Source organism: Bombyx mandarina, chromosome 25 (genome assembly GCF_030267445.1).
Source record: "Bombyx mandarina strain Sakado chromosome 25, ASM3026744v2".
NCBI lineage: Eukaryota > Metazoa > Arthropoda > Insecta > Lepidoptera > Bombycidae > Bombyx > Bombyx mandarina.
In genome coordinates, this window is record NC_143231.1 from 10,445,969 (window position 1) to 10,471,134 (window position 25,166).

Below are 25,166 nucleotides of genomic sequence, written 5' to 3' on the forward strand. Positions count from 1 at the left end.
CACTGACCGATATAAGTGGCTACAAATTGCAAAAAAAGGTCACATGCGGGCGCATCACGATGCTCAGCAATGAGCGATTGATTGAAGAAGGAGGAGTTTGTGGAGGAGGAGAACTGTATATAAAATGTGATTTATATTTTTTCAGGTACCTTCGAACTTCAGATATGTGGTTGAGCAGACTCTGCGCGAGTTCTTCCGCGCCATCCAGGGCGGGAAGGACGCCGAGCAGAGCTGGAAGAAGTCGATCTACAAGGTGATCTCGCGGCTCGACGACCCCGTGCCCGAGTACTTCAAGTCGCCGAACTTTCTCGAACAGTTGGAGTGAGCGCGGCGCCGACGCGACGCACAATAACTTTCGGCATAACTAAACAAATTGGACGAATATTTCGCACACCAAAATTTTACGACACTCGCATTTAGGCCTTCAGATTCAAAATTATTGATTAAAAAAGTTTAATTATAAAAGAAATTATTAAAGTAATGAAGTTTGAATACGTGGTCCGTTGGACGTCGATCGGCGTGACGTGGGCGTGACGTGGCGTGACGTGACGCAGGCGTGACGTGTCGCGCCACCGCCGTTGCGCTCTTTAGAAAATTCCTTAGGTTATAACGAGTCAGAGAAAGTTTAAGTCACCTAGAATTTTATTTCTGCACATAATAATATATTTCGCTATATATAATTATTATTATTATTATATTATTAAGTATTATCTAAAATGGTTTTTATAGTTGTGTATATCTTAAAATCATTTATTGATTTATTCATTAAGCAAAACGATTAATATATTAACTGCTTAAGTTTAGATTTTTTGTTGTTTTTTTTTGTCCATTTCTTTCTTTATTACCCTTGGTTCCCGTGCCTCCTGCATGCCTTCTGTTTAGTCCTTGTAGTGTATACTTTCTATTCGTAGTCGGGAATTGTCAACCTTTACCTCCACGTAATTATTTTAGTGATAATTCATAAAAGTTAACCATAGTAATTAGTGCAATAGAGCAGGGTTATTTTTCGATCCACAAAACGAAGAATTTCATAGATTATTTTTATACACAAAAACCGGTTTTCGTTTTCTTGCAGAGCTCTAAAATAGTATTAACAGTTCGCGTACGAAATTCGAAAATCGATTAAACATCCTAAGTTTTTATTATCGAATTGTACATCCTTGGTTCGTGTTTTATCAATAGTTCGGCACGTTCGGATCGCGGTTTCAGTTGATCCGGATTATTTGCGGGATTAGTTTCGCTCCGGATATAGGGTTAGGGTTATTCGTTTTAATAAATATACTGTTTCACAAAAAATAATAATTAAAAAATGCGCGGGAGATGCGATATGTTAAGGCGAAAGCGAAAAGCTACACGACATACATATATACTTCTATGTTAGGGTTTAATAGAAAAAAAATATTCTGTAACAATAACTTAGTTTCAAACTTTAAATATGTACGTATTTTCTTCGGTTTTTCCCAAGTCCTAAACATAATTAAAACCACTTTTACCTATGGGTTAATCTCTAATTTTTTATTGTCCTTTTTTTATTCCGAAACTTTACCGTCTTCAAATGCTGTACAGTTTTCGAATGCTGTACAGTTTTCGAATGCTGTACAGTTTTCGAATGCTGTACAGTTTTCGAATGCTGTACAGTTTTCGAATGCTGTACAGTTTTCAAATACTGTACAGTTTTCGAATACTATACCTACAGTTTTAGAGATTAACCCGTAAAAGTAATTTTAATTATGTTACATCCCAACCTATAACAGATTACACTATACAAACAAACGATTTTCAATTACTTTTAATCAGACAAATCATAAATTTAATTCCATTGTCGTGGAAAGCTTCGCAAAAGCACACCACGCGGCGGCCATCAATTTAATAGATATTTTACCCAGATCCAAAACAGAAGCAATAGATACGAAGGCAGACATATCAATAAACCGAATCCCGACTGTTTATATACGTCTTAAACAATATATAAGTACATATATATTCACACACACACACACACGCACACACACAGTTTAGTAAATACATTTACCGTAACGCACTGGGCCAAAACGTCCGAACAAAAGTGCCTTCAGAGAAACATGTTGATTTTTATACATAAAATAAATAAATTTTAATAGCTATGGGCCCTCAATAGCACCGGATGCCCGCTGAAGCTGCCGCGTGGTGTCTTAAGCTGCTTTCAGAGTACTCTATAATATAATAGCATATAGTATATAGCTCATAGCACAACAATATCGCGCACCATACATTGGCTATGGACACGTTCAAACTATAATGTACCTACTATATCGCATATACGGCGCGATAACGTCACTTATGCAAATTATGTAATTTTTCAGGAGAAACGTTGGTAAATTCAACATCTAAAGGCTTCGTCAAACAGAACGCGTACTTAGCGCGCGTCAGAGCGCTAAACTAACGCCGCGCTATGACGCGCGATAATTACGCGTTCTGTTTGACGAAGGCTTTATTACATAATTCTTATACAGTTCTGCTAGACTATAGAAATAAAATGATAATATTTAAACTACAAACTTCATCAGTGAGAAAGCAAACATCTCTCTCGTCTCACTAAAACTAATAACTAAAAAAATGTATTTTCTCATACACAGTTCTTCAGTGTTAACGAAAATTGCATAAGTGACTTTATAGCATCATATGTGCGATATATTATTGGCTATGTATACGCTGCTATACTGTACGGCACTATAGTATAGCGTAGTCTGAGAGCAGTTTTGAGCATCTACCCGCGCCCGCATACATACACACTTACTATACTATAGATTGATAATTAGTTTGATCAGTAGACGTACGTAGCGCGGCGTGACCGTAGCTCGGAGCCCAGGCCTGGTGGTCCTCGATCCCACCAGCCGTCGACCCCACCAGCCGTCGACCTTGGCGACTCCAGGCCGTCGGGAACGAGCTGGTCCCCGTTCGCATATCTCGATATATCTGTTATATGTAGTCGCCGGCCGTTGACCCCGCCACGCGGCACACAACCTCAATTCACATCTTCAGTTAAACAGACGTATTTTTATTTAATTTGCCTTTCAATATACATATACATAAAACGGTAAGATAGATAGTTTAAAAGAGAATGTATACTTGTATATATAATTACGATAGTTTTATTACGGATGACACGATTTAAAGATATAACTAACTATCTTAACGATAACGGTGTTTTGTTAGGATGCAATAGACACGGTTGATTGCGTTATCGTTTGCGAGGTTACATTTAAAAAAAAAATCGAAAAAAAAAGAAGACATTACTCCATCTTTAGTTTCGAGTAAGTTCGCGCGGGTTCCACGGTCGGCCATAGCTAAGCAAGTGTAAGCATTCTTCATTTGATATTACGTGTTTGTTAACGTTTTATTTGTAACTATTTTAACTAGTACGATAAGATAAGATGAGTACCTCAGCTTAGGATGGACCAGACGTCGACTGGAGTGCTCGCAGTAGCAGGTTAGGTGAGACTCAGAGAGATACGGAAGTTTATTAAGACATCGACACATACAACATTCATACAGCCTCCCCCTATTTTCCGATCACCGATTTTACGTTCGAAATCATTCCCCCGATCGGGCTTACGAAGTTTCTTCAAATTTTGAACTTTCATTGCGACACGTTTAGGTCGAATTTCAGTCGCAGACGTAATTAAACCAGCTTTTATGCTTATTGTCATTGTTTTATTTTGGACTTTTCGATTACTACGAGTAGGTATACAGTTTTCTGCGAGACTGCTGTGTCGAAGATCGTGAGTTGGATTCCCAAGCAAACATTCGTGTAATAAACAAGTTTGTTTGATCTTTGTCTGGGTGTTTATTATCTATAATTCTATATATCTAAACACGTTTTTAAAGTATTTATGTCAGTCTCTGGTAACCCGTAACATAGAGAATCCTAAATTGAGGTAAATCGAGGCAATGACAATGACAATAACAAAGAACCGTAAAAGTAGTTTTAATTAAATCTGAGTTTAATGAGCATTTACGGAATTTGGATAAACGTGTGTTCGATCGGTTCGTACCCAATCACATCCATCACTCCCAAGAACAATAGCCCGGATTGTTTTTCCACTGTTTACGTAATTCATAGGGCATGGACGCAGTCGCCGCTGGGCTTATTCGATCCACCATCGTTCCGTTACTTGTATTTTGTTATGTTACAAATGTTATTTGTTTTATCCTTACAGTAAGCGATGACGAGGTAGAGCTAAAAAGATTTTATGAGACAAGAAACGAACTATTAAAAGTAATCACATTCTTTAATTACATTGAGAACGTATGCTGACGAAAGCCGGTGCCGAAAACGAGCGAAAAAATAAAAAAATAAAAAACAATATGGCGACTCGGTCGGTGTACGTCATGGATTTCTTTTTAGCTCTAAATGGTCAGTTTTTATCGTGTATTTGATTCCGTGTATATTAGGTAATTCGTTATTCCGATCTCTCCATAGTACATACATAAATCTTAATATTTAGAAGTGTTATCGCAGGCCACAACAACACACATTACAATAGAAAACGTATTGATTTCCACACACAGATTTTATCAACCGACACGCCATGATTTTCGAGATATTTGGAGCCAAATCTCGTATGTTTTCGGTCCGTAAAAATCAAACAGAACGTTTTTGAATTAAGAATGTTGGTTTTCTTTTTTTTTTAGTCGTATATTTAAGTCCGGATTTTCAGCTATAGCTCACTGCGCATCAGCAACGAGACCACAATGGATACAGAGACGCGATCGAGCCGATTTCAATTCGTTCTGAATTCAAATAATTTTTAAGTTATTGGTTGACAATGTTTTTTTTTTTTTTTTTTAATTATTCAAAATTTAAAAAGCTTAAGCCTCAAGTGAAACATCGAAATGTTTATCCACAGTGATCGCGGGTGACGCCCATTGAGAAAAGTACAAAATTCGGTGTTGTATATTAAATGCTCATGTTTGTAACTTATATATATTTATATTATATGTAATGTATTTAAAAGGATTGCACGTTTTGGCGACGACAGTTCATCGTTTCATATTTTGTAAATTTAGATGATAGTTTTATTTCTGTTCGAACGAAATTAATGTAAAATTATTTAGTTTACAAAAAAATAAAAAACGTAGTAAATGTAAAAAAATAAATAAAAATTCTTTTGTATTTTCGAATCCGTCTACAAATGTTTGGATTTATCATTGTGAAATTGATTAAAATAAATATGTGATGATTATTTTCAAAATTATATTTAAAAAAAAAAAAAATTAAGAATAAAAGAAGAAGAAGATGAAACAATAGAATATGTAGTGTGTTCGGTTCCACGTTTGGGTATCATGGTTCCTAAATTTTTCGAAATTGTAATAGATTCTATTGTACGTAGCGTTTCATTTTTGGATGAAGAAAACATTTAGATTTACCGAATCTAGCTGTATTTATCAATTTTTCTATACGTGAAACAAAGACCCATTAAGAGTTACGCTGATCATTAGGTAGTTATTTGTGTAAGTATCGTTCATAATATTACAAAAACAATAATAATAATATATTATATGTATATTATTATAAATGATGGAATTAAGAATAATTGAGCACGGAATTACTATTAAGGGGGTATAAATCCGACCCTTTAAATTTATAATTAGCAAGTAAAGCATCAAACAGAGCAGCGAGAGATATTTGCTCTCGTGACGAAGTAAAATGCATCATAAATTTTGTATTTACAGTTAAATTGAATATTGAAATATTTCCGATATATCCTTGTGGTCTTAATTCACAACAGCGTTACGCATTCATTTAGGTACGTGTCACCTAAATATCGAGGGGAGAAAGTATATTTGCGTTTTAGTGACATTTTTGCAACTTTACAGCAGAGCCATTTAAAGTTTAAAATTTGCAAAAAAATATAATAACAAAAATAAACTTCTTCAGGTAATCGAATGGAGTAAACTTAATTGAAGTTCAATTAAAAAACATCTAACTGTTGATTTTTTTTTCCTACCTATGCTGATAGCCTTGAGAGGCTATTTCAGCTTCACCCTAACGTTTGCAGATGAGCTCACGGGGCTCAAACCGGAGAGTTGCTAACACTGACCCTAGCAAGAGCAGTGCTTCGCAGAATCTACCGCCGGATCGGAAACGCGACTCACTGAGCAGATCCGGCGAGAAACTCAGTGGGCTGTGTCTACGGGCTAATTCGCTCGTCGAGCCCTTCGTCGGTGACCGGTGCTTGTGGTGCCTAAAAGCACCGTTAATGTATCAGGCTAACTGTTGATGATGATCACAAACAAAACGCAGCTTTAGTTACAAAGATAAATGTAGCGTAATAAGCAAATTTCGCTTAAACCAATGAGGCTTTCACCTCTCGATATTATTACAGTACGTGTCGCGATCCAATGTGTTTTTTTTTTGTTACGTTCTCATACGAGCTAAAGTCCATAAAGTCCAACTGTGACGTAATTTTTGGTAAAAATGTTTGTAAACTAAAGCGAGCGGACGCGGTCGACGTATAAAATTATTAGTGACAAAATTTTTTATTAACGAAAAATTGTTTTTAATTTTAGTTTTCGGGTTCGGCGTGCTTGGTGCGAGTTTTTTTTTTAACTTTCTCGATCGCGTTAAAGTTAACTCGGATTTGTATGGAGTTGGAACAGCGCCCCTAGCGGCGAACGTAGGGACGCTCTCGCACTAAGCACGCAGGGACGAGGCGTTCGGGTACACACGGCATTGTCCAGCACGTTTATTTGCAGTATACGTCTTAACGCATGAATAGTGGCACATACATAGAGAACCACTAGATGATGACCGGGCTTTGCTCGGTTTTTTTTTTTTTTTTGATAACGCCATCTTGTTGTTTCTTTAAAGCGGTTAGTTGCCCTCAATTAAGAAAAATAGTATTATTATTCGCCAATAGATGTCGGGAAGAGTTGATTATTGAAAACACGAATAAAACAACATTTTCTGAAAATAAATCGTAACTAGATCGATTTATCGCCCCCGATAATCCCCTGTATACTAAATTTTATGAAAATCGTTGGAGCCGTTTCCGAGACTCAGATTATATACATATATGTATATTAATAAACAAGAATTGCTCGTTTAAAGGTATAACATTCCGTTCAACATGTCGTTTGTACTGCAAAAAATCGTACGACGCTTATGCGTTTAAACGAATACTCAACGGACAAACAAATCGAATGAACTTTAACGTTGCAGTGTATAGCTCTGTCTCTTTCACACGTTCGTTTTTAAACGAATGAAAATCTACCGTATGAACACTCGGATTTTTGTACGATTTTATGTTAAAATAACGGATACAGGACAAAAAACGTGCATGACAATGGCGTGTGAACCCAAGCCTTTAGTGTTTAGACGCGGTTTCGGCATCCTCGCATTTCGGCTAAGTGATAAGTTTCGCGCTGCGTCTGCTCGCCTGGATATATTTAGTACAAATTTCACGATGTTAAGGTATTAATGAGGCTCAAAGCTTTTCTTTTTGTCGGGGGCCCGCTCCGCCGTCTGTCTTCGCCGACGATGTCGATGACGCGTGTAAAAATTTTATTCGATGATGACGATGATGATGATGACGAAAAAAAAATATGAAAAAATTATGATAAGAGTATTTTTATATTGAATATTTCTAAAGTGATCGATCGATGATTGATGTAGGTAAATTATCGAAAATTTCATACGATCATCTCTATTATAGCGGTGACAAGAATGGGAAATTAGATAAATTAGCGATTTGTATCATGCGTTTTTTCGTAATATAATTTTAAGAATATTTAAGCGTCGGATAATGAAACTTTTAGGAGCATTAACAGTTTGTAAATAAAAGTTGACGAGCGAGAGAGATCGGCGGCGCGGCCTTCCTTTATATAGATAAAATTATATTAACTCAAAGATGTTTATATGGTTCTGGGTGTAAAAATAAGTAAATTAAAAAAAAATAACAGTTTTAAGGGCGATTTGTGAAAATGAAACAATTCCTCGGTATTTGTCTAACGCGTGGCTGGTATGGCTATTGTAATCTGTGGAGCCTCAGACAGACTTTACCTATACCGCGAAACCTAACCTAACTACGCATTAATTATAAAAGTTCTTATATAAAAACAATACTTATTCATTAAATATAAATATCACATTGTCATAATGCTTATAATTTACGAGCGTGTGTCTTTGTCTTTGAATGTTTTAGGATCTAAAACCACTGTTCGGTGTATTAGACATAAAAATGTTATTGTGAGAAATAAAAGATGTAAATTATTAAAAAAAAAAAACTGTTTCGATTAAAATGGCGGCCGGGGTTGTGAGACTCGCGGCTGTGGCAAATCGCGTTGGTTTGTTGGAAGAAAAAAAAAATTAATTGGCATTAAAAAAAAACTCGTTCGACATTTCAAAATTTAAAATAGGAACACGGAAACATGATTGTATCTCTACTAGCATTGTCAGCGTGGAAACTTGTTGATGTCAGTCAGGAATGTTTCTTCGTGAATATAACAAGTAATAAAGCTAAGCTTTTATTTGAAACCTCGCCTTTTATTTATATGTAATACCTTTAAACGTACCTTTTATATGATAAATGTAAAAATTAGCACGAATCACATTCTAAAACTATTTATTCTTTAGTTATGCAGACTATAGGGCAAGGCGAAGTGGCCGTCGTCCTAAAAATGTATTATCGGATCCTATAGATGCTACTGTTGGTGCTTTTACGCTCTCCAAGCATCGGTCACCGTTCAAGTGTTCGATGCAGCCTAGTCCATAGACATAACCCACTGAGTTTCTCCCCGGACCTTCTCACAGGTTCACGATTCGAATCCGGTGGTAAAAGCACTACTCTTGCTAGGGCTAGTGTCAGCAAGTTCTCTTAAATTGAGTTCGTCAGCTCACCTACCAGTTCGCGCGTAGTTGGAATAGCCCCATATGCTGCCAACGATTACGTAGGGAAAAACAACCGTTCCAATGGACTGACTTTTGATCTATGAATTTATCGTAATATTTGTTTACAGCGCCATCTATTATAATAAGGATAAACTATATAAACTGAAAAATTATTTTTTGAAATAGTTCTAAATTATACTGCTAGATGGCAATATATTCTTTGAAAATTCTAATTAACAATTTAATTTTGTTCTTAGCATTATTATCTTCTTATAGTTGATGTAGTAAAAAAAGTTATTATTTAATTAGATAGCTTTTATCAATATTTATCGAGTTATTGCTTCGCAAGCGGAATTGAATAAGTACTTATTAATTCGATCATTATAATTTTTTTTAAATTTTGTAATCAATTAATAGGGTCTTCGAAATCTCTTAACTAATCAATTCAACCCTTAATGATGACAATATTTTATTCAAGTGCTCTTATTCTCCTACAGAATAATTACATTAATTACCGAGCCCCTAGCTCTTTAACTTACCTGCCTATGCAAATTAACCCCAATTTTCTCATCAAACGCTTATCGAAGCGACTTTCAAGTTGACTACAAACCCTTAAGAATCACAAAAATAGAATATTTAATGTGATTACCACTTAATTTTTCACTTCATGCACACTGGAGCACTTTACATTAAATTCAAGTTTAAATTAGGATAGGAACGAATAGTATGCCGAACTTTATTCACCCGTACCTACGTTACTGCATAAAACCTAAAAAAAAATACAACCGCACAACCCTAACATTCCCAATAAGTATATTATAAATTAAATGACCGTCTGTGCTATTTAAGCTGTAGTCACGAATGAATAATATTTTTTTTATTGCTTAGATGGCTGGACGAGCTCACAGCCCACTTGGTGTTAAGTGGTTACTGGAGCCCATAGACAATGTAACACACAATGCTATAAAACACATAGCTACAATGTAAATGCGCCACCCACCTTGAGATATGAGTTCTAAGGTCTCAAGTATAGTTACGACGCGCCGCGTCGCTTGCGACGAAGGGCTCGGCGAGTAAATTAACTCACAGACACATCCCACTGAGTTTTTTGCCGGATCTTCTCAGTGGGTCGCGTTTCCGATCCGGTGGTAGATTCTGCGAAGCACGGCTCTTGCTAGAGTTCGTGTTAGAAACAACGTCAGGTTTGAGCCCCGTGAGCTCACCTACTCACCCGTTTACGCTGATATGGTCTCTCGAGACCATCAGCTTAGGTAGGGAAAACAAAAAGCTACCGTAATGGGTATATGTATTTTTCATCGTTAAGTAATATTTCGATGCAAAAATGATTTTCTTTTAAAGCATCACGAACACGCAAAATCATCTTTCAAGGTCTCTCGGACTAAATTCATATGGTAATGGTACCGATTTTTCAGCCTTTGGATAAATCCTGCTGATTGCAAACATTTTGGGATTGCTGCTTGAATAGCTCTCAATGTTTTGCAAGCTCTTGTTGAGTTTGACAACAAGTGTTATAGAGTAATGCCTCAAATTCTTGGGTATTTTTTGGCTGCCCAGGCCAAATATGTATTCCGCATCAAAATTACCACTTCTTAACCGCACAAACTATTATTACTCGCATTTCGAAAAAAATAGAACACATTGTCATTTGAAGGATTGGCTGAGAAATCGGTTTGCTTCAGCGGCCCCTTTTTTTCAAATTACAAAAGTACAGCAAAACTACCGTCATGACAGTTTGTTGGCAGAAAATCCATTTTTGAAAAAAATGTTTTGTTGTTTACGATAATGTTCAATAACTAAGAATAAATTATCAAAGGTACATACCTAATATTTAAGATATATGACAGATAAGTAGGTAGGTACCTACACTTTAAAATGACCAAATGTCCGATTTAAACAACTCTCTGGAGGTAGGTACTAAAAAGTAAAAACACAAACCGCGTTCAAGACACACCATCTGTTCTGGATACTGCATTTTTAAATTATACATACCTATACATATACCTCAATAAAAATGTACATTTGAATAGGAATTACCTATAATTCGCAGTTTAATATGGGCTAATTAGTTCTGAAATAATAATAAAACAAAAAGAGCTTCGCATCATTTAATACATCAATAGTTCTTTAGTTGTATTTCTTATCAGATAATCTAACAACCTTATCCAAACGCGACAAAGCCGTCGTCGCTCGATACATGTCTTGTCGAATCCCCGGAATCACCCTCGATGCTTTTAGGCCTCTCAATCACCAGTCACCGAACTCAAGCTAGGTCCGTAGCGAACTAACCCACAGCCACCGCCCACTGAGTGTCTCGTCGGATCTTCTCAGTGGGTCGCGTTTCTGATCCGGTCGTAGATTCTGCGAAGCACTGCTCTTACTAGGGCTAGTGTAAGCAAATTCTCTCAGGTTGAGCCCGTGAGCTCACCTACCAGTCCGGGAGTAACTGGAATTTTTAATTAGGATATAGGAATTTTTAATTAGGATAATTAGGCTACCAGCGAATAGGAAAGGAATAAAAAACCTAACAAATCGTAATCATTGTAGGTAGCTAATTAACAGTCCATTACGGTTACAAAATAAGTTTTTATTTTCATAGATGAACAGTTCACCGACCACCTGGTGTAAAAGCAGTTTCTGGAATCCAGACAGAACAATGCGAAATCTACCACCCATTTTGATACGTGAGGAAAATAATCTAATTTTTAATGACATGAGTGCGAGTTTTTAATGCTCACTGGTACTACTAAGAGTTTACTAAACTTCACAAATTCTTTGAGAATTCAGACTTTTCTTAGATATTTATTATAATATATATATAATAGTTTTGGCCTAGAAATGGCAACTTGATTATTATTTAAAAAAAACAATAAGCTTACACAAAAACATAAGTTTTTCAATTTTAAAACTAAGTTATTTACATTTGAAAAATTGCTACCACAAAGTCAGTACTGGTTGTTTTTATAATTTAGGAATGAGTCTATACATCATCTTAGCTTATGACTTTCATAATTCAGTCTACACTTAAAATTAATTTATATACAAATGTATATATACATAATTAAATTATTATCACATCAACAGATCCCCATAATATAATTTCATTAGAAACTTTAAACAAGTGGTTTGACAGAATATGAATTACATAACTGAATAACTGCTAGAATAAATAACTAATGTGACACTGTTGGTTTCCCATTTGAAAATGAACATTTGAAAATGAACATTATTAAACTGTATATACACTTAGAAAGGACAGTAGACTAGAATAGATGAATAATTGGATACTTTATTAGGAAATAGTAGTTTTATTAAAGTATAGGTAGAATAATAGAATTTCAAAAGCTTGTGTGCTAAATAGAGATGGGCAGAACTTCTACTATGAGTTCCTTGTTCAATTTTAATTGAAAATTTGTGTCAGATGTAGCCATATGATATTATTATTTAGATTGAATATGGCGATTTCTAACCTTTCTAAGAGATTAGGGTGCTTTATGCAACCAAAATCAATACATTTGTCTTAATATTGATCTAATATTGATTTGCTGAAGTTATACTGCACTGTAAATAGGTTTATTTTAGGCTTTAGAACAGCTGTAAAAAATATAATATCAAAGTGAGAGAATAATTCAATACACTACAATATGATATACATAGTTGCTGTGCTGCAATATTACAGAATATGCAATAGATATAATTGGTATTAATAAAAAAGGCACCTTGGCCAATCTATTCAACTTCAATAATGATATGTTATGAAAAAAACTAGAAATATAAATGTAGTGCAAATGTAAATAATTATTATTTGTGAACGGTTCGCATATTAAAGAGACAAAATGTAGCAAAGTACAGTTTACAATTAAACACGACAGTCATGCAATAGATATAACAGATGCATCAAAACTATATCAGTAACAATTTTGCAACATCTTATAAATATATTGTATATAGCAGAACAACTGCTCTCTATACTCCTTACTTTTATCTAAATTTGGATATTATTTTCTGTCACTTAGTCATTTCAACTTGGGTACTAAAATGAACACATACAAATATAGGTTAACACAAAGATATCCCCATTTTGGAGTATTATGAAGCACAAATATGGTATTAACATCACTCTCAATCACTGAGGACAATGTCATCAATCCAACACCAAATTTAATGCAAAATTATAAAAAATATCCAAAATTAACACTCAATTATTCATCAATGCTAATTATTTGTTAGTGGGACAAATAAACAACAATTTTTTTCATTCCAAGCTCAATACCAACTCGATGTGATGATTGAATCATGACACACCAGTAAACAATAATAAATAAATAATAAAAATAAATTACTGGGAACAAACGATAGAATTATCTGATCCCAAACTAGGGTTCCATGTTATGGGTACCAGAGACTGACATATACTTTAATATGTATCAATATATACATATTATATAGATAATAAGCACCCAAACGCAGAGCAAACAAACCTGTTCATCACACGAATAATTGCTCAATGTGGGAAACAAACCCACATCCCTCAGCAACACAGTCAGAGGCGCTAACAACTGCACCATGACTGACTTATTATTTAGTCATTTACGAAACATAAATGAATATATATCGTTTATGATTTTACAAACTAAAATACATTTATCTTAATAAAAATTCTATGAAACACCGAACATAATAACAGTTTTACTCCAAATTATTCACACAGTTGCTTTAAGTACTAGAACCATCACTATTGTTTGTTTTGTAATTCGGAAATACCGTATAACATCAACTTAATGTGTGCAGAAACCTGTGCTGCCCTGAGACGTACCTCATGAGATTTTTTTTCATAAGACTTTATTCTCGCCTCCAAAAATCTGTTGGCTTCTGATAATTTAAATTCTATGTAGTGATTCAATCCGATGTTCACAAGCAAAGTATCGGTTTTGGACACTGACGCCTCCATGAAGAAATTACAACCAACGTTAACCTGTGTCTTGAAACCAGTGGGATGAATATTTTTGTTTGTTAACACTTTTAATGTGTGCTTCTGTTGTATTAAATCTGAAACTTCATTATTAAAAAACTCTAATTTCGTTTCTAGTTCTTTGAGGTCTTCTTTTAGTACTTCGTTTATGAAATTTTCGTATCTTGCTACGGTGTCTTCTATATTTGTTTGTGCCATTTTAAGGTTATAAATTTTCGATCTACTTATGTGAGAATATTCAAGTTCAATATTGATTTATTTAATTTTACAGTAACGGTGTAAATACTGAGAAAACACGTTTAATTATTAAATGATTAAACAAATTCAAACAATTTTTTATTCGTGATAAAAAAAAATAAGGGATTTTATGACCTGGTAACTAAGACCTTTAGGTCATATCTTATTTTAATTTATATTCTTATTTTTATGAAAAATTATAATATTGAGTGAAATGAACTGAAATGAGATAAGGTAATATGGTACGAAATATAATCTCAGTAAAATGGTGGTCATTTATTGAGACTTTTTCAGTGGACTTTTGGAGGATCCCGAGAAGTTACGTTCAGCGGCTTTGTTTCATTTTTCCACATTTGTGCACTTTCACAGATAGTAAACAGTTAATAAACCACCGTTATTACACATTTACCCCTGAAGAAACACTAAATAAACAAAATAAAATAAATCATACAACTTCACTCCTCCCGTCCCGCCAAAAAATCTATTTCTGTATTTCATCAAGTTTAAGTTCAAAATTTAAAAAGATTGAGTCACTACTCATCTTAACATAGTGATGCTCTATAATCTGCATAAACTGATTCTTGGTAAACACTGGTTTTTATTTCAATACATCGCCTAAATTCCATTTAGATATTTAACCACTATTAAATAATATGACTTTTTCAATCTAAATTAGTATTCGGTTTTCGGTACTTGTAAACCAAATTAAAGTGACTTTTACGGTTTATTCTCGTGTTTTTTTTTTCAATGTGGTTTAAACATTTTATGAATTTTGAATTCAACAGAAATCGCAATATTGTGCCTCTTTCGGCATTTCCTAGATTGTCTTGTCATTCAAAATCACATGCTTATAAGACTTAATCAATGAAGTAGGAAACCTACTATATAGGTCTATGGACTTAATAGATATTTTATTTCTCCACTTTCCTAAAAGTTTTCCTTAAGCTACCAACGTCGGTACATAAATGTCGATACTTTGAATATTCCCATAAAATTCGATAGCCATGCTAGAAAAAACTGCCACCTTGTTAATTCCCTAAAAACTATAATCCAACGTAATGGAGCTCAAGTTCATAGTACTTACGCTAGATGGCGTGCTCATACGTGTATTTCAACTACTAAAATGCAAATTATTAACAATTCATTTTTTACTAATTTATTTTATAATTAACTGCTCAAACATATTTACTTCATTAAATAATTTCGAAATTTTCAAATAACATTCAAATCATAAAATATTGTTGTCTTAGTGTATTAGTCTGATTTGAGCTTAATGCTTTTTTTTGCCATGGAAGGATAGCATTTGACCCGCAGACCTTGGCGAGTCACTAAGAGAAGCGAGCAAAGCAGCTCCAAGGCAAATTCTTCACGTGTACATCCACCCGCGGGTGGAAATCACAATCCGCTGAAAATCAATGAGAAGCTTAGCGGCCTAAGTGTGGACTAATTACCACATCAAGGGCTTCGGCGAGTTCGACGAATACGTTGTCAGTGCCTTGGTTGCTACCGACGTTAGTATTAGTAGCGTCCAACACTCAGGTACCAGGAGCGTGGGGCGTCCTCTAACCAGGTGGACCGACGACTTAGTGCGCACGGCGGGAAGTCGTTGGATGCGGAAGGCGGAGGAGCGCATTCTGTGGAAGGCATTGGGGAAGGCCTATGTCCAGCAGTGGGCAGATAAAGGCTGATGATGATGATGATGATGAACACTCAGTGGTTCAAAAGTCTCTAGGTCTAAGGCGTCGGCAGTTAGGTCAGCTGTGTGAGTCGGGGTGTCGTTGTCAGAAGTCACGTTAACTGTATTATTGTATTCCATCTGTATTGTGTTCCATCACTACCACTAAGCCATTCTTTTTTTCGTACCTAACTTAGGGGGTTATTCTAGCATACCAGGCTTCTGGTTGTAGTGTTGACCGCGGGAACCTAATTACACTGAGCCCAGACGGAGATCGGACGTCGGGTGTCAAAGTACAGGGGAGTCGCTTAATGCGGTAGGGCCCTAAAAATATTCTTGGGCCCGCGATTCGCGTCGCGGATCAGTCCCACATACCTCGCAAGCCCCCTAGGCGCGGGGACCTCTTAGGAAGTTCGGACCACGGCTTGAAAAATAAAGGCGTAATCAGGCGAGTCTAAGGCGCATTAGGCGAGTCTAAGGCGCATTAATATTTAAAAAAAATCAAATATTTCAAAAAAAATCAAATATAAAAAAAAGACATGCCCGCTGAGTCTCTTGCCAGTTCTTCTCAGGACGGAGGCTAGTTTTTGTGAATTGGCGGTAGGTAGTTCTTTTTGACGTTCAACATATATGTACTTTCATTTATGTTGAATCATTTTTTTTTTATTTGATTTGACGCTGTATATACTTAGTACAATACATGTATCGCAACAGATTATTGCAACGATATTAGTTACTATTACAGAACATTTTTGTTAGCAATGAAACTCCATTTGAACGATGTTAAAATCGTTTATTGACAAGAAACAGTTTTATCACTTTCCCATTTAGATTAATTAACCATTAAACATCTATTTACAATATCACTAGGCATGAACATTACAAATCAGAAAATAAGTAGAGTAACATTTAAAAAAAAAAAAAAACTTGTGATCCTTACGTTAAATACAAGAAAAGACGATCAATATCGAGATATCGATAATGTATTTATGTACAGAAAAAGTACACAGATAGTTATTAGTTCAAATACGAACGTTTTATGAATTTAGATATAGGTATCGCTGGTATAAATTTCCCTTCGACACCTTCTTCATGGAGCCTTAAAACTATCACTTAAATACGATTAATATAAATATAATTAAACAATAAACTAATGTGATGGACTGTGTATTTAATATAATATTAGATGTGCCGCCGTTGACCGTATGAATAAAATATGAAAATAGATAAATTAATTGTCGCATTTTAGTATTCATATACGCATGAATGTGATTTTGTCACACATGTAACATGTGACATATTCCACAGGATATCTACACAATTTGTAAATATACCTACGCTTTATTAGTTTGCCACTTCCGTAAACCTATCAACTATCTTTGTATGTCCTGAAAAATCCTTAAGAGTATATACAATAAAATAATGCAGATTAATAAAACGCTTCTGTTTTTTTTTTCAGGAAAAAAATCGCATTCATAGTGTACAATACCAAATTGCGAACCATTACTATATTTTATTAAGATTGTGACAAGAGCACCATGTTTTAACGGACGATGTCTCCAAGAAAATATTTAGAAAAAAACAATTGGATATTCGTAGAAAGCTTTGGCTTTTATTAAATAGTTTTTTTTTTTCATTTAATAATTTGGACCGGATTTGGTACTTTAAATTATGTAATGAAAAAAATTCATGCCTTGAATCATTGGGCGGAAGTTTCATTTTAATTGGACGCTAGAGATTAACATATTTCTCGATAGAAAATTGAACTGGTGGTAAGCGAACCGTTCCCGAAATCGAAAAGGCAACAAGGACTTCCCTAAGAAAAAAATTCACATCTACTTTCCAAACAAAATGGAGAAAAAGTATTCTAAGTTTTATCTAAATTTTAAATTATATTTCTTCTGTTTAGTGATTAAAGTGATAGCAATTAGCAAATTTATTGTAATGTAATTGCAAGTACAGAATTGTTGCACCCATGACAACAAAGAATGGTATCTAAAAGAATTATTCTGGTTTCAATTTTGTTTCGTGCTATACCATCAGATATAACCTAGACTCTTTGTTTTCGGGAGCGGTTCCAATAAATTTATTTAAATTAAACAAACTAACTTTAACAATTTTGTTTTAATTTTATTTTGTTCTTACTCGCAAGACTGCAATGCTTCAAATGGCAAAAGGTAATTCGCAAAAATAGGTCAAATTTGGCAATTTCGAGTTTTTTAACATGTCGTCATTTCTTTAATTAAAAAGTGTAAAAAATAGAATTGCCACACTTAAAAAAAAAGGAAGAGCCACATAGGTATTTGGAAAATATTAGTTTTTTTTATTTATTTGAGATGTAAAGGCAATGTATTGTATAATGAATGAGTTCTTGAGTGGTTTTTGTTTTTCAAAAATATATCAGCCTTGATTAAAGCAGTAAGTATCAAAAAGAAAGTCCAGTATAAAGTAAAACAAAGATATTACAAATTCTAGTACATATAAATATTGTCCACTGTTAAGATTATTACATTTTGCGAATTACCCAACTTTGCAAATTACTGGTATGGCCTGACTTTTAATGTATCTTTATTTGACTATAAAATAACCGAAACATTTCTTTTTTTTTTAAACCATTGGCAGCTGGATATCGTTTACCAAGTAGTAATTGTAAAAAATGTTTTACCGTTACTTCATTATTATTTGTATACTTTTAGTCAAGCATTTTTTTAACTACACTACAAATTAGATAATGTCGAATGACATCTCCGGACTGCGGACTGACAAATATCTTGCGTCCAATAAATTTTAATATACGTTAAAAATTTCATAAATTAGTAAGGACGTAAACATATTCTTACGACTAATTACAAGATCTTAAAAATACTAGGATCCGTTCACAATTTACAGCTAATAAATAAGAAATATATTTGAAAAGAATCAGTTCTTAATTTCCTAGATAGTTTTTATTTATATTTTGAAGGGATTATTTAATTTCGATTCAAGGTCATCGGTCCGCCATTGAGTTAGAAGACTTAGAGAGGACGCTTGTGACACAATTTTTAAATATTTTTACACAATGCTTTTACTTAGTACCGAAAAATAAGGTTGTACGGATGTAAAACTAATATAAAAAAAAACAGAAAAAAAAACAAACGTCAACCGGTTTTTTCCTGTTGGTAATTAGCGCGGCAAACTCGACTGTGTGCTTAGTGCGAGTTTTTTATCATTCTTGATCGCGTAATAGTTAAGTCAAATTTTTACGAAGTTGCACCAAATTGTAAACAGTCGGCATCGCCCAAAGCACGTCATCTCGGATCCTCCCGATCCACTAACACTGCTTTTAGGTACCTGAAGCACCGGTCATCGTTCTCGTCGAAGCCGTCGCTTGCGACGAAAGGCTCGGCGAGTAAATTAACCCACAGACACAGCCCACTGAGTTCCTCACCGAATCTTCTCAGTGGGTCGCGTTTCCGATCCGGTGGTAGATTCTGCGAAGCACTGCTCTTACAGTACAGCGCCCCTGGCGGCAAACGTAGGCAAACGTTCCAACTCCATACAAGTATGAGCTAACTTTTACGCTATCGAGAACGTTAAAAAACTCGCACTAAGCACACTGAAAAGTTATCATCGTAAAAACCTTGTCATCGTGTATTCATTTAATTCTGACACCATAATTATTTAAACATCTTCAACTTGGCCTGTTAAATTATGTTGAATAATAAAATATTGCTGGTAAGAATTTTTACATACTTTGCATATTACTTTATCATTAAGAGCCTTTTATTATTGATGCTTTATTATTTTTCGTGGTTTTCTTAAAGTTTCGTTAGCAAGACGTTTAAGAAAGGTCAAATTAACATATAAACAAAAAATTTAATAGTCACTTACGCCCTCTTTTAAATACATGATTATTCCATAGTACATCATTTGTTTATCACTAAATACGAAATATTTACATGCTATATAAAAAATTTGAGACATACTTTGTTAGATTGATAAAATATGTAGTCGAATATGTATATTCAAATAAAATCGACGGCCGTTTAGGACGAATTTTATCACGGAAACCATGGACGATTGCTTTGTTACAAAATCATTAAGTTCATATTTGTATCTTAATTTAATAACGCCCTCTGTATTTCAGGTACGGTACTACCGTGGAACACTGATGTTAGTTTAACGTCCTGTGTATTTCAGATACAGCAAATATTTCTTTAAAACACTGGCCGCTTTATTACTGACTAGTGCTTCATCCTCATTGTATTTTTTTTTTAAAACTACATACAAAATTTTATTTTCGAATTTTAAATATTAATGTTAGCATACGATTTTTTGGACTGGAATGACTAATTTAATTTAAGATGAGAAATATTTTACATGTTTAACCTTTTAATTTTTATATTAAATTGATCAGTTCTTAAAACACGAATAAAGACCAATAGATTCAAATTAACGTCGAGATCATAATTTCATATTAAATTTATCACTTTCTTCGATTGAGCCGAATAAACTAGAGCATGGAATGAATTTGACAATTTAGCTTAGGCGGGAGTCCTGGTGTATCTGTACCTAATTCCGGGACGCGAGAACCTTAATAATATTGTCCTGGGAGCTTCATTTCCGATTATTGAAAACATTTCAATTAAGGATACTTTCGGTGTAACTAACTAATTTATTTTATTTTTCAATTATTATTATTATTTATATATCATGTGTATTTATATATTATTACTTTACATGTATATTATATTGTGTGTAATTATGTGTATGTATGTATTTTACTATTTTATACATAGGTATATTAAATTGTAGTATGTGTATTCTATAATACTGAGATGTTATTTTAAGGAAGATTTTTGTTTTGAGTTTGTTCTTTTTTTTTTGTTTTGTTGTTGTTGTTGTTGTTTGTTATTCTTTTGTTAATGCACCTACCATGCATTATCTCTGCACCACCCTATGGTCGACTGGAAGAGAATGCCCACGGCATTAAGTCCGCCTGTGTACAAGTTTTGTTTTGTGCATAAAGTATAAATAAATAAATAAAATAAATAGCATGTAAATGTTAGTTTTATTTTTTATTTAATAATCGGGTAAAAAAGCTCACATCCCATCTAATTTTAAGTGATAACCGAAGTTAATAAATACCGCGACGTGAGTGTCGAATTGTATAGCAATACAATAAATTAGATTTTATAAGAGTTTTAATTACACGATGTCATTCCTTCATCATGGAAGTCATCCGTGAGGATGTGTTATGTTCGTATTTCATTGGAAAAATTAGTACCTGCTTGCGGGATTCGAACATCGGCACAGTCGTATTGCTTATTAAACCAGGCGTTGTATCCTTTAGGCCACTGCGACTTATTTGAAATAACAATAAAAATATTTAAACAGACACTTCTTATATTTTAATTTATCATGTCTATAAAATATTTTTATAGACTTCAATGATATTATTATGCATGTAGACCAGGGACAGCAGCACGCTATCCCCGCCCGTCACGCCCGCGTGTACAGCTTCATTGAGAATGTCCTCAAGTATTTTTATAGTAAATGTCTAACATAGTCTGCTGTCATCTTTATTAGTTCCAGAAACATCTACACTAATATATAAATCTACAGTGGTCTTTACGGATGTTCCGTTATAACTACTGTACCATGCATCCGATTGACTTGAAACTTGGTATCCATGTAGAAAATACATGTACTTAATGGATAGGCTAATATTTATATCAGTGTTGGACTCCTTATACCAGTTGCGGGGGCGTTAATGATGAGAATCCTTGTGGGGGTGAGAAATAACAATGTTAATTTTAAATGCCCAGCGAAGCGGACGGGTACAGCTAGACATTTATAAAAAATTCACGACGACTTGAGGATCAACCGCCGGTTTGAATTCTGAAGTACTGTATTATTTTTGTAATCTAATGTATTATTTTTGTAATCCAATGTATTATTTTTGTAATCTAATGTATTATTTTGTAATCCAATGTATTATTTTTGTAATCCAATATTATATCGTTTTCTGTTATATACTCGAATGGTTTATGTTTTTAAATACGCCAGTTAATATTATCCTTAAGCAATTGTTTTTAGCGCACACGTTATGTGTTTTTTTTTTAAATGAAAATCATGAACTGAAGCTCTCAAGACATTGTATTATAAATACATCGAGATATGATTAAAATGAATTTTGATGACGTACCCACTGGATTGTATAAATAAATAAATTCTTTTGCGTGTTAACTAAATATGCTAGTTAATTTTTTAACTGATATTCCACTGGTTTTGTGATCTAATTTAGTTATTTATACTTTAATTTTTGTATAGTAAATAGAAAACTATCTATTCAGATTATGGAAAATGAATGTTAATGGTTAGGTATTGAAATGTATGTATTTAATGTTTTCTAAGTTTTGGAAACTCGTGAGATTATAAGTAAGAAGTATTAATTAACTTTAACAAGGGCTGAAAAACCATTTGGTTTAAGCGACATTTAATCTTTGTAATTGAATATGCAATTTCGAAAAGGGCACATGTCGCATATTTTGTCAAATACGTTTTTTCATATACATGTAGTTTTGAGGCTTACCTACACCAATATTATAATGATTCCAGTAATTTTCAATTGCTAATTAACACAAAAATATATCTCAAAAGTTAATATTTTAAATTTTACACTGCTTTTGAAAATAATCAGTTTTTTTTTTTTCATTTTCAGAGATGTTCCCATTTTTAAATTGCATATTCAATTAATTAAAGGCGCGTTTTATTTGGTATCAGCATCAACAGTTCGATGTTTTTAATTGAACTTCAATTAAGTTTACTATATTCGAATAGCTGAAGGAGTTTCTTTTTCTTTTTGATATTTTTTCCAAATTTTTAAACTTTAAATGGCTTTCCTGTAAAGTTGCAAAATTATCGCTTCAACTAAATAGCTTTTCAGCTAGTAGCACTCGCAAAATTATCATAATGGTTCTGTATATTTTATATAGATGGCAGCACATTTGATATGAGCATAGATAGATAAACATACTAAGAATGTTTTGTTTAACAGATCTACCAGTAATTTCATTAATAATTTTGCTTTAAAATAGTAGTAATTTCATTATGATCGCTCCAATGATACTCAGTGTAGAGTTGGCAAAAACGAGTTACATCAAACTTTAGAAATTTCGAAGCCAGAGGGTATTAAAATATATTGTTGTTCCTTATCAAATATTTTATTATCAATATCATAATTTTTGGAATATCAATTTTATTTACTTGATACATACCTGTTGTTGTCGATAAACGAGTCGCTTTTTATTTATTCGATGTCATCGTGTCTAGACATCCGAATAAAGTGAATGTTAAAATACTATTTTTAAACATAATTTTTTTTTCTATTTATCGCTTCGCTCAAATGTAATAATCGCAGTTACGTAAGTAGTATTAGAATATTGATTAGTCACTGGGTTACTGGTATGTTGGTTTACGGCGTAAAGACTTAAAAAATATTTATTCATAAATATTTGTCCGTTTTCGAGAACATTCAAGACAAACGCCGTCCGTGGTGGTCTTACGAAAACAATAAATGATTTGTTTTACAAAACACGTTTGCTGTTTTTTAAAATATAAAAAAAAAAACAAAAAAAAAATGACATTATATGTAAAAAACAACATTTAACACGTTCCACATCCCTATTACATATAATAAACATATTTTGTAAACGTAGGTGATGAAACTTAAAAAAAAAAAACATATTGTCTATAGATATTCGTGATCCGTTCTCGAATGTTCCGTTTGCGAACGTAATGTTAAACACTAATGTATAAAGTCTGGTGATCACTGAGCCCACGCGACGGCCGACGCCTTACTTGTCGGCGCTGTGCCCCGTCGAAGTTGACGGGGTATCGGTGGGGTCATGCGCCGTCTGAAATTAAAAAAAAAAATATCAATATGTTTTTAAAAGCTCAAGATGAAATAACCCTACACGAGCTCAATTTTTTTAAACCCTAACCCTATTTAATTTTAGAACGAACTAGCCGTACTCGCCCGCTTCGCTGCGCATTTAAAATTAACATTATTATTTATTGTCATTATTATTAAGGAGTTCAACATTTAATATAAATATTAGCCTATCCATTAAGTACATGTATTTTCTAAATGGATACCAAGTTTCAAGTCAATCGGATGCATGGTTCAGTAGTTATAACGGAACATCCGTAAAAACCACTGTAGATTTATATATTAGTATAGATTTATTTAAATATGTTACAGATATCGGAATATAAGTGGGTTTTCTAGCATAGTTTTTAAGTTGGGCTAACATCTATGAGACCTAATCACTTGAAGAATAAATATATTTTTATTCGGGCTGTATGAGGAATTTCGGCTGATTTAGAAGAAGATATGAGAAGTAGGATATATATCCACCAACTCCTCTCTATCACTACGGATCTCAAATATATTTCATATATATATGAACCCAAATGAAGTTTCCGTATCTGGCCTATATTAGCGACGTAAAACACTTTAAAATAAGGCCTTCGAGAGCATTAAGGGCTTCATTTCGACGCGTATTATGGTATGGTAAGTCTGTGTCGTGTAGAATAGTACCCTATTTCAGTAGGTGAAGAAAACAATAAGGGATTCAATGGAAGGTGAGGCGCATTATTAGATCACACAGTACCAGTTTTCTGCCGCGAAGTCATGCATTCCGGTTTGACTGGTGGGGCAAGTGTTGTTCTATACAGTTGAGACTTCGGTCTCACCTCTGAAGGTCGTTGGCGGGATCCACTAGTGGTGTCCAGCAACCACCAGGTGAGACAAGTGCCTATTCACCCATATACACAATCCAATAAATATATATCGTGACCGAAAATGGGAGGTGTGTCGCAAGCTTTTTGATAATCACGTTATTTCCCGAATTGATAATCTGCTTTTCTTCGTTGAAAGTTTTAATCTTTTGTTTAAGGTTTATTGATAATTATCGATGTTGTCGCTAAGCAAGTCTTGTGACTTTGCGTGTGTGAACGCACCAACACATCTAAACGTTTTTGCTCTGTTGTCTAAGTTTCTGCACTCTCGCTGAAGTGAATTGGTATTTTTAATTTAGGTATTACATTTTTCAAATCATTCGAAACGGCAAATTTAACGTGTATAGGGCACGAATGGGTTCTGATTTGAACATTGGAACAGCCATTGCCTATTCAAAATTAAATATAGTCAACTAAGTTTAGTTTTATTTTTTATTTTTTTATTGCTTAGATGAGTGGACGAGCTCACAGCCCACTTGGTGTTAAGTGGTTACTGGAGCCCATAGACATTTACAATGTAAAAGCGCCGCCCACCTTGAGATATAAGTTTCTGCCCCTCTTCTGCCTTTCAAACCGAAACACATTACTGCTTCACAGCAGAAATAGGC

At 34.0% G+C, this 25,166-nt stretch overlaps 3 protein-coding genes and 1 long non-coding RNA gene across 22 annotated transcripts in view; 2 read left to right on the forward strand and 2 right to left on the reverse strand.

The window, feature by feature from the left end:
• The window catches only part of pros (homeobox protein prospero), a 165,158-nt gene extending 157,595 nt beyond the window's left edge, over window positions 1-7,563 (forward strand). For all 10 annotated transcript variants that reach the window (XM_089738398.1, XM_089738388.1, XM_089738389.1 and 7 more), the window contains one exon: window positions 146-7,563. In XM_089738398.1, the coding sequence (XP_089594524.1) occupies window positions 146-325 (180 nt within the window). In that variant the 3' untranslated portion in view covers window positions 326-7,563. The remainder of the gene's footprint in view (window positions 1-145) is intronic.
• Window positions 1-25,166, forward strand: part of LOC149499891 (uncharacterized) — a 266,141-nt gene that overhangs the window by 161,132 nt on the left and 79,843 nt on the right. The gene's annotated exons all lie outside the window — the stretch shown is intronic.
• On the reverse strand, window positions 10,985-14,207 carry Uxt (Uxt prefoldin-like subunit). The gene has a single exon (XM_028178939.2). The coding sequence runs from the start codon at window positions 14,058-14,060 to the stop codon at window positions 13,626-13,628; it is 435 nt and encodes a 144-aa protein (XP_028034740.2). The 5' UTR covers window positions 14,061-14,207; the 3' UTR covers window positions 10,985-13,625.
• dsx (transcription factor doublesex) overlaps window positions 16,547-25,166 on the reverse strand; it is a 243,409-nt gene continuing 234,789 nt past the window's right edge. For all 10 annotated transcript variants that reach the window (XM_028178988.2, XM_028178987.2, XM_089738399.1 and 7 more), the window contains one exon: window positions 16,547-23,672. The gene's annotated coding sequence lies outside the window, so the exon portion shown is untranslated. The remainder of the gene's footprint in view (window positions 23,673-25,166) is intronic.